Here is a 17276-nt window from a genome sequence, read left to right on the forward strand (position 1 = left end):
AGTGTATCTACTCCACAGTAACATTCCACCCCCTACCTCACAGACACAGTGTATCTACTCCACAGTAACATTCCACCCCCTACCTCACAGACACAGTGTATCTACTCCACAGTAACATTCCACCCCCTACCTCACAGACACAGTGTATCTACTCCACAGTAACATTCCACCACCCTACCTCACAGACACAGTGTATCTACTCCACAGTAACATTCCACCCCCTACCTCACAGACACAGTGTATCTACTCCACAGTAACATTCCACCCCCTACCTCACAGACACAGTGTATCTACTCCACAGTAACATTCCACCCCCTACCTCACAGACACACAGTGTATCTACTCCACAGTAACATTCCACCCCCTACCTCACAGACACAGTGTATCTACTCCACAGTAACATTCCACCACCCCCTACCTCACAGACACAGTGTATCTCCACAGTAACCACCCCCTACCTCACAGACACAATCATTAACATTCCACCCCCTACCTCACAGACACAGTGTATCTACTCCACAGTAACATTCCACCCCCTACCTCACAGACACAGTGTATCTACTCCACAGTAACATTCCACCCCCTACCTCACAGACACAGTGTATCTACTCCACAGTAACATTCCACCACCCTACCTCACAGACACAGTGTATCTACTCCACAGTAACATTCCACCCCCCTACCTCACAGACACAGTGTATCTACTCCACAGTAACATTCCACCCCCTACCTCACAGACACAGTGTATCTACTCCACAGTAACATTCCACCCCCTACCTCACAGACACAGTGTATCTACTCCACAGTAACATTCCACCCCTACCTCACAGACACAGTGTATCTACTCCACAGTAACATTCCACCCCCTACCTCACAGACACAGTGTATCTACTCCACAGTAACATTCTACCCCCTACCTCACAGACACAGTGTATCTACTCCACAGTAACATTCCACCCCCTACCTCACAGACACAGTGTATCTACTCCACAGTAACATTCCACCCCCTACCTCACAGACACAGTGTATCTACTCCACAGTAACATTCCACCCCCTACCTCACAGACACAGTGTATCTACTCCACAGTAACATTCCACCCCCTACCTCACAGACACAGTGTATCTACTCCACAGTAACATTCCACCCCCTACCTCACAGACACAGTGTATCTACTCCACAGTAACATTCCACCACCCTACCTCACAGACACAGTGTATCTACTCCACAGTAACATTCCACCCCTACCTCACAGACAGTGTATCTACTCCACAGTAACATTCCACCACCCTACCTCACAGACACAGTGTATCTACTCACAGTAACATTCCACCCCTACCTCACAGACAGTGTATCTACTCCACAGTAACATTCCACCACCCTACCTCACAGACACAGACAGTGTATCTACTCCACAGTAACATTCCACCCCCTACCTCACAGACACAGACAGTGTATCTACTCCACAGTAACATTCCACCCCCTACCTCACAGACACAGACAGTGTATCTACTCCACAGTAACATTCCACCACCCTACCTCACAGACACAGTGTATCTACTCCACAGTAACATTCTACCCCCTACCTCACAGACACAGTGTATCTACTCCACAGTAACATTCCACCCCCTACCTCACAGACAGTGTATCTACTCCACAGTAACATTCCACCCCCTACCTCACAGACACAGTGTATCTACTCCACAGTAACATTCACCCCCTACCTCACAGACACAGTGTATCTACTCCACAGTAACAGTAACATTCCACCCCCTACCTCACAGACACAGTGTATCTACTCCACAGTAACATTCTACCACCCTACCTCACAGACACAGTGTATCTACTCCACAGTAACATTCCATCCCCCTACCTCACAGACACAGTGTATCTACTCCACAGTAACATTCCACCACCCTACCTCACAGACACAGTGTATCTACTCCACAGTAACATTCCACCCCCTACCTCACAGACACAGTGTATCTACTCCACAGTAACATTCCACCACCCTACCTCACAGACACAAACAGTGTATCAACTCCACAGTAACATTCCACCACCCTACCTCACAGACAGTGTATCTACTCCACAGTAACATTCCACCACCCTACCTCACAGACACAGACAGTGTATCTACTCCACAGTAACATTCCACCACCCTACCTCACAGACACAGACAGTGTATCTACTCCACAGTAACATTTCACCACCCTACCTCACAGACACAGACAGTGTATCTACTCCACAGTAACATTCCACCACCCTACCTCACAGACACAGTGTATCTACTCCACAGTAACATTCCACCCCCCTACCTCACAGACACAGTGTATCTACTCCACAGTAACATTCCACCCCCTACCTCACAGACACAGTGTATCTACTCCACAGTAACATTCCACCCCCTACCTCACAGACAGTGTATCTACTCACAGTAACATTCCACCACCCTACCTCACAGACACAGTGTATCTACTCCACAGTAACATTCCACCACCCTACCTCACAGACACAGTGTATCTACTCCACAGTCACAGAACATTCCACCCCCTACCTCACAGACACAGTGTATCTACTCCACAGTAACATTCCACCCCCTACCTCACAGACACAGTGTATCTACTCCACAGTAACATTCCACCCCCTACCTCACAGACACAGTGTATCTACTCCACAGTAACATTCCACCCCCACCTCACCCTACCTCACAGACACAGTGTATCTACTCCACAGTAACATTCCACCCCCTACCTCACAGACACAGTGTCCACAGTAACATTCCACCCCACTATCAGTGTATCTCCACAGTAACATTCCACCCCACTACCTCACAGACACAGTGTATCTACTCCACAGTAACATTCCACCCCCTACCTCACAGACACAGTGTATCTACTCCACAGTAACATTCCACCCCACTACCTCACAGACACAGTGTATCTACTCCACAGACCTCACAGACACAGTGTATCTACTCCACAGTAACATTCCACCCCCTACCTCACAGACACAGTGTATCTACTCCACAGTAACATTCCACCCCCTACCTCACAGACACAGTGTATCTACTCCACAGTAACATTCCACCCCCTACCTCACAGACACAGTGTATCTACTCCACAGTAACATTCCACCCCCTACCTCACAGACACAGTGTATCTACTCCACAGTAACATTCCACCCCCTACCTCACAGACACAGTGTATCTACTCCACAGTAACATTCCACCCCCTACCTCACAGACACAGTGTATCTACTCCACAGTAACATTCCACCCCCTACCTCACAGACACAGTGTATCTACTCCACAGTAACATTCCACCCCCTACCTCACAGACACACACAGTGTGTATCTACTCCACAGTAACATTCCACCCCCTACCTCACAGACACAGACACAGTGTATCTACTCCACAGTAACATTCCACCCCCTACCTCACAGACACAGTGTATCTACTCCACAGTAACATTCCACCCCCTACCTCACAGACACAGTGTATCTACTCCACAGTAACATTCACCCCCTACCTCACAGACACAGTGTATCTACTCCACAGTAACATTCCACCCCCTACCTCACAGACACAGTGTATCTACTCCACAGTAACACCCCCTACCTCACAGACACAGTGTATCTACTCCACAGTAACATTCCACCCCCTACCTCACAGACACAGTGTATCTACTCCACAGTAACATTCCACCCCTACCTCACAGACACAGTGTATCTACTCCACAGTAACATTCCACCCCCTACCTCACAGACACAGTGTATCTACTCCACAGTAACATTCCACCCCCTACCTCACAGACACAGTGTATCTACTCCACAGTAACATTCCACCCCCTACCTCACAGACACAGTGTATCTACTCCACAGTAACATTCCACCCCCTACCTCACAGACACAGTGTATCTACTCCACAGTAACATTCCACCCCCTACCTCACAGACACAGTGTATCTACTCCACAGTAACATTCCACCCCCTACCTCACAGACACAGTGTATCTACTCCACAGTAACATTCCACCCCCTACCTCACAGACACAGTGTATCTACTCCACAGTAACATTCCACCCCCTACCTCACAGACACAGTGTATCTACTCCACAGTAACATTCCACCCCCTACCTCACAGACACAGTGTATCTACTCCACAGTAACATTCCACCCCCTACCTCACAGACACAGTGTATCTACTCCACAGTAACATTCCACCCCCTACCTCACAGACACAGTGTATCTACTCCACAGTAACATTCCACCCCCTACCTCACAGACACAGTGTATCTACTCCACAGTAACATTCCACCCCTACCTCACAGACACAGTGTATCTACTCCACAGTAACATTCCACCACCCTACCTCACAGACACAGACAGTGTATCTACTCCACAGTAACATTCCACCTCACCCTATCCTCACAGTAACATTCCACCCCCTACCTCACAGACACAGTGTATCTACTCCACAGTAACATTCCACCTCCACCCTACCTCACAGACACAGTGTATCTACTCCACAGTAACATTCCACCACCCTACCTCACAGACACAGTGTATCTACTCCACAGTAACATTCCACCCCCTACCTCACAGACACAGTGTATCTACTCCACAGTAACATTCTACCCCCTACCTCACAGACACAGTGTATCTACTCCACAGTAACATTCCACCCCCTACCTCACAGACACAGTGTATCTACTCCACAGTAACATTCCACCCCCTACCTCACAGACACAGTGTATCTACTCCACAGTAACATTCCACCACCCTACCTCACAGACACAGTGTATCTACTCCACAGTAACATTCCACCACCCTACCTCACAGACACAGACAGTGTATCTACTCCACAGTAACATTCCACCCCCCTACCTCACAGACACAGTGTATCTACTCCACAGTAACATTCCACCACCCTACCTCACAGACACAGTGTATCTACTCCACAGTAACATTCCACCCCCTACCTCACAGACACAGACAGTGTATCTACTCCACAGTAACATTCCACCCCCTACCTCACAGACACAGTGTATCTACTCCACAGTAACATTCCACCACCCTACCTCACAGACACAGTGTATCTACTCCACAGTAACATTCACCCCCTACCTCACAGACACAGTGTATCTACTCCACAGTAACATTCCACCCCCCTACCTCACAGACACAGTGTATCTACTCCACAGTAACATTCCATACCTCACAGACACAGTGTATCTACTCCACAGTAACATTCCACCACCCTACCTCACAGACACAGACAGTGTATCTACTCCACAGTAACATTCCACCACCCTACCTCACAGACAGTGTATCTACTCCACAGTAACATTCCACCACCCTACCTCACAGACAGTGTATCTACTCCACAGTAACATTCCACCCCCTACCTCACAGACACAGTGTATCTACTCCACAGTAACATTCCACCCCCTACCTCACAGACACAGTGTATCTACTCCACAGTAACATTCCACCACCCTACCTCACAGACACAGTGTATCTACTCCACAGTAACATTCCACCACCCTACCTCACAGACACAGTGTATCTACTCCACAGTAACATTCCACCCCCTACCTCACAGACACAGTGTATCTACTCCACAGTAACATTCCACCCCCTACCTCACAGACACAGTGTATCTACTCCACAGTAACATTCCACCCCCCTACCTCACAGACACAGTGTATCTACTCCACAGTAACATTCCACCACCCTACCTCACAGACACAGACAGTGTATCTACTCCACAGTAACATTCCACCACCCTACCTCACAGACAGAGTGTATCTACTCCACAGTAACATTCCACCACCCTACCTCACAGACACAGTGTATCTACTCCACAGTAACATTCCACCACCCTACCTCACAGACACAGTGTATCTACTCCACAGTAACATTCCACCCCCTACCTCACAGACAGTGTATCTACTCCACAGTAACATTCCACCACCCTACCTCACAGACACAGTGTATCTACTCCACAGTAACATTCCACCCCCTACCTCACAGACAGTGTATCTACTCCACAGTAACATTCCACCACCCTACCTCACAGACACAGACAGTGTATCTACTCCACAGTAACATTCCACCACCCTACCTCAGACACAGACAGTGTATCTACTCCACAGTAACATTCCACCACCCTACCTCACAGACACAGACAGTGTATCTACTCCACAGTAACATTCCACCACCCTACCTCACAGACACAGTGTATCTACTCCACAGTAACATTCTACCACCCTACCTCACAGACACAGTGTATCTACTCCACAGTAACATTCCACCCCCTACCTCACAGACAGTGTATCTACTCCACAGTAACATTCCACCACCCTACCTCACAGACACAGTGTATCTACTCCACAGTAACATTCCACCACCCTACCTCACAGACACAGTGTATCTACTCCACAGTAACATTCCACCCCCCTACCTCACAGACACAGTGTATCTACTCCACAGTAACATTCTACCACCCTACCTCACAGACACAGTGTATCTACTCCACAGTAACATTCCATCCCCCTACCTCACAGACACAGTGTATCTACTCCACAGTAACATTCCACCACCCTACCTCACAGACACAGTGTATCTACTCCACAGTAACATTCCATCCCCCTACCTCACAGACACAGACAGTGTATCTACTCCACAGTAACATTCCACCACCCTACTTCACAGACACAAACAGTGTATCAACTCCACAGTAACATTCCACCACCCTACCTCACAGACAGTGTATCTACTCCACAGTAACATTCCACCACCCTACCTCACAGACACAGACAGTGTATCTACTCCACAGTAACATTCCACCACCCTACCTCACAGACACAGACAGTGTATCTACTCCACAGTAACATTTCACCACCCTACCTCACAGACACAGACAGTGTATCTACTCCACAGTAACATTCCACCACCCTACCTCACAGACACAGTGTATCTACTCCACAGTAACATTCCACCACCCTACCTCACAGACACAGTGTATCTACTCCACAGTAACATTCCACCACCCTACCTCACAGACACAGTGTATCTACTCCACAGTAACATTCCACCACCCTACCTCACAGACACAGTGTATCTACTCCACAGTAACATTCCACCACCCTACCTCACAGACACAGTGTATCTACTCCACAGTAACATTCCACCACCCTACCTCACAGACACAGTGTATCTACTCCACAGTAACATTCCAGTAACATCTTCCACAGTAACATTCCACCACCCTACCTCAGACACAGACAGTGTATCTACTCCACAGTAACATTCCACCACCCTACCTCAGACACAGACAGTGTATCTACTCCACAGTAACATTCCACCACCCTACCTCACAGACACAGACAGTGTATCAACTCCATAGCATCAGCAGTATATTATTTTCTGCTGCGGTGACTCCCGGTAAACACACAGACCTGCAGTGCTATCTGTAAAGACCAGCTAGTTACAGTAGTCAGTCAGGACCCAGGAAAAAGGCCAGACACAGGTGATGCATGAGGCTGGTCAGTCAGTTCAGAGAGCATATTTCACTAGCTTGGGGCCATAACGGTTTGTGCTTTATAGCCAACTCTAAAGGCTGTGTGTGATAGGAGTTGGCAAAACAGCACAAACAGATCTGGCAAAAGGCTAATATTTCACCAGCTGGCTAGAGACTGGTGTTCTCTTGTTAAGGACAGATGATCAACACTTTGGATCTGAGCCAGGATCACAGTTATATCGGCCACTAAAAACCTAGTCAATCAGGCACCCAATCAAGTCAAGTAGCTAACTTGGATTGACATTAAATGAAGAGCAGCAAGAGTCTCTGGAAGCATTTGACAAATGTATTGATCCAGGTCTGGTTTCCCTTTTGGATTGTCCCAGAACCAACCTCCTGAGTGGGTTATCCCAGTACCAACCTCCTTAGTGGGTTGTCCCAGAACCAACCTCCTGAGTGGGTTGTCCCAGTACCAACCTCCTGAGTGGGTTGTCCCAGTACCAACCTCCTGAGTGGGTTGTCCCAGTACCAACCTCCTGAGTGGGTTGTCCCAGTACCAACCTCCTGAGTGGGTTGTCCCAGTACCAACCTCCTGAGTGGGTTGTCCCAGTACCAACCTCCTGAGTGGGTTGTCCCAGTACCAACCTCCTTAGTGGGTTGTCCCAGTACCAACCTCCTTAGTGGGTTGTCCCAGTACCAACCTCCTTAGTGGATTATCCCAGAACCAACCTCCTTAGTGGATTATCCCAGTACCAACCTCCTGAGTGGGTTGTCCCAGTACCAACCTCCTGAGTGGGTTGTCCCAGTACCAACCTCCTTAGTGGGTTGTCCCAGTACCAACCTCCTTAGTGGATTGTCCCAGAACCAACCTCCTTAGTGGGTTATCCCAGTACCAACCTCCTTAGTGGATTGTCCCAGAACCAACCTCCTTAGTGGGTTATCCCAGTACCAACCTCATTAGTGGGTTGTCCCAGTACCAACCTCCATAGTGGGTTGTCTCAGTCCTGACCTCCTTAGTGGGTTGTCCCTGTCCTAACTTCCTTAGTGGGTTGACCCCAAACTGACCTCCTTAGTGTCCCCTCCACCATAAGGAGCCCAGGTCAGTTTGTAGAGGACGATGCCCGGAGCAGAGTGACCCCAGCTGACCCGGAAGCTCTCCGCGGTGACCTCATTGGTCTGGAGGTCAAGAGGTCCTGGCACAGGGTCTATTAGAGAGATCAAACAGCATCATCAGAACAGTAAGATCAGCTATAACATGAAGTAAAACACACATCACTTCTGACTGGAAAAACTCATACTACAGTCCTATTCTGACCTGGTTAGTACCGATAAAATAGCTCCTAAAGGGCAAACCCTGTCCATCTGGCACTACTCTGAGAGACTCTGATTGGTTCTTACCGGTGGTGAAGCTGCCAGAGAGAGCTTCTGATTGGCCCTCGTCGTAGATCCCAAATATGGCTACCTCATACTCCGTTGCAGACGTCAGGTCATTCAGAGTCCAGGACGTGACTGGACCCACATCCACCTAAGGGGAAACAGAGACACACAGTATTGACAGAAGAGAGAGAGACACAGTATTGAGAGAAGAGAGAGACACACAGTATTGAGAGAAGAGAGAGAGACACAGTATTGACGGAAGAGAGAGAGACACAGTATTGACAGAAGAGAGAGACACACAGTATTGACAGAAGAGAGAGACACACAGTATTGACAGAAGAGAGAGACACACAGTATTGACAGAAGAGAGAGACACACAGTATTGACAGAAGAGAGAGAGACACACAGTATTGACAGAAGAGAGAGAGACACACAGTATTGACAGAAGAGAGAGAGACACACAGTATTGACAGAAGAGAGAGAGACACACAGTATTGACAGAAGAGAGAGAGACACACAGTATTGACAGAAGAGAGAGACACACAGTATTGACAGAAGAGAGAGAGACACACAGTATTGACAGAAGAGAGAGAGACGTAGTATTGACAGAAGAGAGAGAGACGCAGTATTGACAGAAGAGAGAGAGAGAGAGACACAGTATTGACAGAAGAGAGAGACACACAGTATTGACAGAAGAGAGAGAGAGAGACACAGTATTGACCGAAGAGAGAGAGAGAGACAGTATTGACAGAAGAGAGAGAGAGACACACAGTATTGACAGAAGAGAGAGAGAGACACACAGTATTGACAGAAGAGAGAGAGACACAGTATTGACAGAAGAGAGAGAGAGACACACAGTATTGACAGAAGAGCGAGAGAGACACAGTATTGACAGAAGAGAGAGAGACACACAGTATTGACAGAAGAGAGAGAGACACAGTATTGACAGAAGAGAGAGAGAGACACACAGTATTGACAGAAGAGAGAGAGAGACACAGTATTGACAGAAGAGAGAGAGACACACAGTATTGACAGAAGAGAGAGAGACACAGTATTGACAGAAGAGCGAGAGACACACAGTATTGACAGAAGAGCGAGAGAGACACACAGTATTGACAGAAGAGAGAGAGAGACACACAGTATTGACAGAAGAGAGAGAGAGAGAGACACACAGTATTGACAGAAGAGAGAGAGAGACACACAGTATTGACAGAAGAGAGAGAGACACACAGTATTGACAGAAGAGAGAGAGAGAGACACACAGTATTGACAGAAGAGAGGGAGAGAGACACACAGTATTGACAGAAGAGAGAGAGAGACACACAGTATTGACAGAAGAGAGAGAGAGAGACACACAGTATTGACAGAAAGAGAGAGAGAGACACACAGTATTGACAGAAGAGAGAGAGAGACACACAGTATTGACAGAAGAGAGAGAGACACACAGTATTGACAGAAGAGAGAGAGAGACACACAGTATTGACAGAAGAGAGAGAGAGACACAGTATTGACAGAAGAGAGAGAGACACACAGTATTGACAGAAGAGAGAGACACACAGTATTGACAGAAGAGAGAGAGAGAGACAGTATTGACAGAAGAGAGAGACACACAGTATTGACAGAAGAGAGAGAGAGACACAGTATTGACAGAAGAGAGAGAGAGAGACACAGTATTGACAGAAGAGAGAGACACACAGTATTGACAGAAGAGCCCCCTTGAGAGACACAGTATTGACAGAAGAGAGAGAGAGAGACACAGTATTGACAGAAGAGAGAGAGAGACACAGTATTGACAGGAGAGAGAGAGAGAGACAGTATTGACAGAAGAGAGAGAGAGACACAGTATTGACAGAAGAGAGAGAGAGAGACACAGTATTGACAGAAGAGAGAGAGAGAGACACAGTATTGACAGAGAGAGAGAGAGAGACACAGTATTGACAGAAGAGAGAGAGACACAGTATTGACAGAGAGAGAGACAGTAGACAGAGAGAGAGACACAGTATTGACAGAAGAGAGAGAAAGACACAGTATTGACAGAAGAGCGAGAGAGACACACAGTATTGACAGAAGAGAGAGAGAGACACACAGTATTGACAGAAGAGAGAGAGAAAGACACACAGTATTGACAGAAGAGAGAGAGAAGAGACACACAGTATTGACAGAGAGAGAGAGAGACACACAGTATTGACAGAAGAGAGAGAGAGAGACACAGTATTGACAGAAGAGAGAGAGACACAGTATTGACAGAAGAGAGAGAGAGACACACAGTATTGACAGAAGAGAGAGAGAGAGACACAGTATTGACAGAAGAGAGAGAGACACAGTATTGACAGAAGAGAGAGAGAGACACACAGTATTGACAGAAGAGAGAGAGAGAGACAGTATTGACAGAAGAGAGAGAGAGACACACACAGTATTGACAGAAGAGAGAGAGAGACACACAGTATTGACAGAAGAGAGAGAGAGACACACAGTATTGACAGAAGAGAGAGAGAGAGACAGTATTGACAGAAGAGAGAGAGAGACACAGTATTGACAGAAGAGAGAGAGACAGTATTGAGAGGACAGACAGACAGACAGACAGACAGACAGACAGACAGACAGACAGACAGACAGACAGACAGACAGACAGACAGACAGACAGACAGACAGACAGACAGACAGACAGACAGACAGCTCTCTGATAGCCTGGGAGACAGACAGACAGACAGACAGACAGACAGACAGACAGACAGACAGACAGACAGACAGACAGACAGACAGACAGACAGACAGACAGACAGACAGACAGACAGACAGACAGACAGACAGACAGACAGGTGTAATATATGGATAACTCTATGTTAAATCACCTAGTCTTGTTCTAGGTTAAATCCCCTAGTCTCGTTCCAGGTTAAATCCCCTAGTGTTGTTCTAGGTTAAATCCCCTAGTCTCGTTCCAGGTTAAATCCCCTAGTGTTGTTCTAGGTTAAATCCCCTAGTCTCGTTCTAGGTTAAATCCCCTAGTGTTGTTCTAGGTTAAATTCCCTAGTCTCGTTCTAGGTTAAATTCCCTTGTCTCGTTCTAGGTTAAATTCCCTTGTCTTGTTCTAGGTTAAATCACCTAGGCTTGTTCTAGGTTAAATCCCCTTGTCTTGTTCTAGGTTAAATCCCCTAGTCTTGTTCTAGGTTAAATCCCCTAGTCTCATTCTAGGTTAAATCCCCTAGTGTTGTTCTAGGTTAAATCCCCTAGTCTTGTTCTAGTTTAAATCCCCTAGTCTTGTTCTAGGTTAAATACCCTAGTCTTGTTCTAGGTTAAATCCCCTAGTCTTGTTCTAGGTTAAATCCCCTAGTGTTGTTCTAGGTTAAATCCCCTAGTCTTGTTCTGGGTCAGATCCCCTAGTCTCGTTCTAAGTTAAATCCCCTATTCTCGTTCTAGGTTATATCCCCTTGTCTTGTTCTAGGTTAAATCCCCTTGTTCTGTTCTAGGTTAAATCCCCTTGTTCTGTTCTAGGTTAAATCCCCTAGTCTTGTTCTAGGTTAAATCCCCTAGTGTTGTTCTAGGTTAAATCCCATTGTTCTGTTCTAGGTTAAATCCCCTAGTCTTGTTCTAGGTTAAATCCCCTTGTCTTGTTCTAGGTTAAATCCCCTAGTCTTGTTCTAGGTTAAATCCCCTAGTCTTGTTCTAGGTTAAATCCCCTAGTCTTGTTCTAGGTTAAATCCCCTAGTGTTGTCTCTCACCTCATCAGTCTTTAGCCCGTCAGTCTTGACGTACATGATGCGGTATCCTGTCACCTTCCTAGAGGCAGCTTCCCACGACAGTTTGGCTGAGTTGTGGTCCACCTCGGAGAACACAAGGTTCTTGGGAGGGCTCAATGGCACTGCAGACACAAAGGGGTTAACTCAAAATGTCATGTTGAAGAGATCAATCAATCAATCAAATGTATTTACAGAGCCCGTTTTCCATCAGCAGACACCAAGTGCTATACAGCTACAACTTCTGAAGACAGGAAGACCTTCAGAATATCTGTCCTCAGGAAGACCCACAGTATATCTGTCCTCAGGAAGACCTTCAGTATATCTGTCCTCAGGAAGACCTTCAGTATATCTGTCCTCAGGAAGACCTTCAGTATATCTGTCCTCAGGAAGACCTTCAGTATATCTGTCCTCAGGAAGACCCACAGTCAATCTGTCCTCAGGAAGACCTTCAGTATATCTGTCCTCAGGAAGACCTTCAGTATATCTGTCCTCAGGAAGACCTTCAGTATATCTGTCCTCAGGAAGACCTTCAGTATATCTGTCCTCAGGAAGACCTTCAGTATATCTGTCCTCAGGAAGACCTTCAGTATATCTGTCCTCAGGAAGACCTTCAGTATATCTGTCCTCAGGAAGACCTTCAGTATATCTGTCCTCAGGAAGACCTTCAGTATATCTGTCCTCAGGAAGACCTTCAGTATATCTGTCCTCAGGAAGACCTTCAGTATATCTGTCCTCAGGAAGACCTTCAGTATATCTGTCCTCAGGAAGACCTTCAGTATATCTGTCCTCAGGAAGACCTTCAGTATATCTGTCCTCAGGAAGACCTTCAGTATATCTGTCCTCAGGAAGACCTTCAGTATATCTGTCCTCAGGAAGCACCTTCAGTATATCTGTCCTCAGGAAGACCTTCAGTATATCTGTCCTCAGGAAGACCTTCAGTATATCTGTCCTCAGGAAGACCTTCAGTATATCTGTCCTCAGGAAGACCTTCAGTATATCTGTCCTCAGGAAGACCTTCAGTATATCTGTCCTCAGGAAGACCTTCAGTATATCTGTCCTCAGGAAGACCTTCAGTATATCTGTCCTCAGGAAGACCTTCAGTATATCTGTCCTCAGGAAGACCTTCAGTATATCTGTCCTCAGGAAGACCTTCAGTATATCTGTCCTCAGGAAGACCTTCAGTATATCTGTCCTCAGGAAGACCTTCAGTATATCTGTCCTCAGGAAGACCTTCAGTATATCTGTCCTCAGGAAGACCTTCAGTATATCTGTCCTCAGGAAGACCTTCAGTATATCTGTCCTCAGGAAGACCCTCAGTATATCTGTCCTCAGGAAGACCCTCAGTATATATCTGTCCTCAGGAAGATCTGTCCTCAGGAAGACCTTCAGTATATCTGTCCTCAGTATATCTGTCCTCAGGAAGACCTTCAGTATATCTGTCCTCAGGAAGACCTGTTCAGTATATCTGTCCTCAGGAAGACCTTCAGTATATCTGTCCTCAGGAAGACCTTCAGTATATCTGTCCTCAGGAAGACCTTCAGTATATCTGTCCTCAGGAAGACCTTCAGTATATCTGTCCTCAGGAAGACCTTCAGTATATCTGTCCTCAGGAAGACCTTCAGTATATCTGTCCTCAGGAAGACCTTCAGTATATCTGTCCTCAGGAAGACCTTCAGTATATCTGTCCTCAGGAAGACAGTATATCTGTCCTCAGGAAGACCTTCAGTATATCTGTCCTCAGGAAGACCTTCAGTATATCTGTCCTCAGGAAGACCTTCAGTATATCTGTCCTCAGGAAGACCTTCAGTATATCTGTCCTCAGGAAGACCCAGAGTATATCTGTCCTCAGGAAGACCTTCAGTATATCTGTCCTCAGGAAGACCTTCAGTATATCTGTCCTCAGGAAGACCTTCAGTATATCTGTCCTCAGGAAGACCTTCAGTATATCTGTCCTCAGGAAGACCTTCAGTATATCTGTCCTCAGGAAGACCTTCAGTATATCTGTCCTCAGGAAGACCTTCAGTATACAGACCTTCAGTATATCTGTCCTCAGGAAGACCTTCAGTATATCTGTCCTCAGGAAGACCTTCAGTATATCTGTCCTCAGGAAGACCTTCAGTATATCTGTCCTCAGGAAGACCTTCAGTATATCTGTCCTCAGGAAGACCCACAGTATATCTGTCCTCAGGAAGACCCACAGTATATCTGTCCTCAGGAAGACCCACAGTATATCTGTCCTCAGGAAGACCCACAGTATATCTGTCCTCAGGAAGACCTTCAGTATATCTGTCCTCAGGAAGACCTTCAGTATATCTGTCCTCAGGAAGACCTTCAGTATATCTGTCCTCAGGAAGACCTTCAGTATATCTGTCCTCAGGAAGACCTTCAGTATATCTGTCCTCAGGAAGACCTTCAGTATATCTGTCCTCAGGAAGACCCACAGTATATCTGTCCTCAGGAAGACCTTCAGTATATCTGTCCTCAGGAAGACCTTCAGTATATCTGTCCTCAGGAAGACCTTCAGTATATCTGTCCTCAGGAAGACCTTCAGTATATCTGTCCTCAGGAAGACCTTCAGTATATCTGTCCTCAGGAAGACCTTCAGTATATCTGTCCTCAGGAAGACCTTCAGTATATCTGTCCTCAGGAAGACCTTCAGTATATCTGTCCTCAGGAAGACCTTCAGTATATCTGTCCTCAGGAAGACCTTCAGTATATCTGTCCTCAGGAAGACCCACAGTATACCTGTCCTTTATCTGAATTGTTGAATATTTAACAGTAGGTTTAAGAGGACACTTACAGGTGGTCTGCTGGCTACTCGTAGGATCGCTGGTTTCTTCTCCATACATGGCGTAGACTGTCACCGTGTACTCAGTGGCAGGAGTCAAGTCCTCCAGCTGTAGATCAGTTACTGCGTCTGACACCTTCATCTGTTTGGTATTAAAGGAGGAAAATGGGAAAGCATCGATGAAGGTCCAGGTGACACAGTGGCGTCAGTCCCAAATTACAACCTATTCCTTATATAGTGCACTACTTGTGTCGTGGACTAATGTAGTGGACTATATGGGGAACAGGGTACTGTTGGGACTGAAGCCAAGAAGCGCCATCTGGAAGCCTGATTAGTACGGAGAATAATTCAACATGAAACATGTAACTTCTTTGCCCGGTCTGAAGACAGCTGTACAGAACGTACAGTATTATTTCTGAGGCGCGCAATACTGTAGAAAAAGCAGAGTCGTTTATCTTGTGGAATAATCCGGACCGCGGCCGCACTTTGGAAGGGCCGCAGGCCACACACAGAGAGGTAAAACCAAAGTTCCCCATAATATATATATATAAATATATACACTGCTCAAAAAAAATAAAGGGAACACTAAAATAACACATCCTAGATCTGAATGAATGAAATATTCTCATTAAATACTTTTTTCTTTACATAGTTGAATGTGCTGACAACAAAATCACACAAAAATTATCAATGGAAATCAAATTTATCAACCCATTGAGGTCTGGATTTGGAGTCACACTCAAAATAAAGTGGAGAACCACACTACAGGCTGATCCAACTTTGATGTAATGTCCTTAAAACAAGTCAAAATGAGGCTCAGTAGTGTGTGTGGCCTCCAAGTGCCTGTATGACCTCCCTACAACTCCTGGGCATGCTCCTGATGAGGTGGCGGATGGTCTCCTGAGGGATCTCCTCCCAGACCTGGACTAAAGCATCCGCCAACTCCTGGACAGTCTGTGGTGCAACGTGGCGTTGGTGGATGGAGCGGGACATGATGTCCCAGATGTGCTCAATTGGATTCAGGTCTGGGGAACGGGCGGGCCAGTCCATAGCGTCAATGCCTTCCTCTTGCAGGAACTGCGACACACACCAGCCACATGAGGTCTAGCATTGTCTTGCATTAGGAGGAACCCAGGGCCAACTGCACCAGCATATGGTCTCACAAGGGGTCTGAGGATCTCATCTCGGTACCTAATGGCAGTCAGGCTACCTCTGGCGGGCACATGGAGGGCTGTGCGGCCCCCCAAAGAAATGCCACCCCACACCATGACTGCGAAACCGGTCATGCTGGAGGATGTTGCAGGCAGCAGAACGTTCTCCACGGCGTCTCCAGACTTTGTCACATGTGCTCAGTGTGAACCTGCTTTCATCTGTGAAGAGCACAGGGCGCCAGTGGCGAACTTGCCAATCTTGGTGTTCTCTGGCAAATGCCAAACGTCCTGCACGGTGTTGGGCTGTAAGCACAACCCCCATTTGTGGACGTCGGGCCCTCATACCACCCTCATGGAGTCGGTTTCTGACCGTTTGAGCAGACACATGCACATTTGTGGCCTGCTGGAGGTCATTTTGCAGGGCTCTGGCAGTGCTCCTCCTGCTCCTCCTTGCACAAAGGTGGAGGTAGCGGTCCTGCTGCGGGGTTGTTGCCCTCCTACGGCCTCCTCCGCGTCTCCTGGTAGCGCCTCCATGCTCTGGACACTACGCTGACAGACACAACAAACCTTCTTGCCACAGCTCGCATTGATGTGCCATCCTGGATGAGCTGCACTACCTGAGCCATCCTGGATGAGCTGCACTACCTGTGCCATCCTGGATGAGCTGCACTACCTGAGCCATCCTGGATGAGCTGCACTAC

The 17276-nt window shown here is 47.1% G+C and overlaps 1 protein-coding gene across 1 annotated transcript in view; it reads right to left on the reverse strand.

Moving 5' to 3' along the window:
* LOC124020799 (collagen alpha-1(XIV) chain-like) overlaps positions 1 to 17276 on the reverse strand; it is a 268028-nt gene that overhangs the window by 157285 nt on the left and 93467 nt on the right. Inside the window, exons 14-17 of the mRNA XM_046336070.1 lie at positions 15437 to 15566; positions 12619 to 12758; positions 8921 to 9047; positions 8588 to 8727 (exon numbers count right to left, since the gene is read on the reverse strand). Of these exons, the coding sequence (XP_046192026.1) occupies positions 8588 to 8727; positions 8921 to 9047; positions 12619 to 12758; positions 15437 to 15566 (537 nt within the window). The remainder of the gene's footprint in view (positions 1 to 8587; positions 8728 to 8920; positions 9048 to 12618; positions 12759 to 15436; positions 15567 to 17276) is intronic.

Source organism: Oncorhynchus gorbuscha, unplaced genomic scaffold (genome assembly GCF_021184085.1).
Source record: "Oncorhynchus gorbuscha isolate QuinsamMale2020 ecotype Even-year unplaced genomic scaffold, OgorEven_v1.0 Un_scaffold_914, whole genome shotgun sequence".
Classification (NCBI taxonomy): domain Eukaryota; kingdom Metazoa; phylum Chordata; class Actinopteri; order Salmoniformes; family Salmonidae; genus Oncorhynchus; species Oncorhynchus gorbuscha.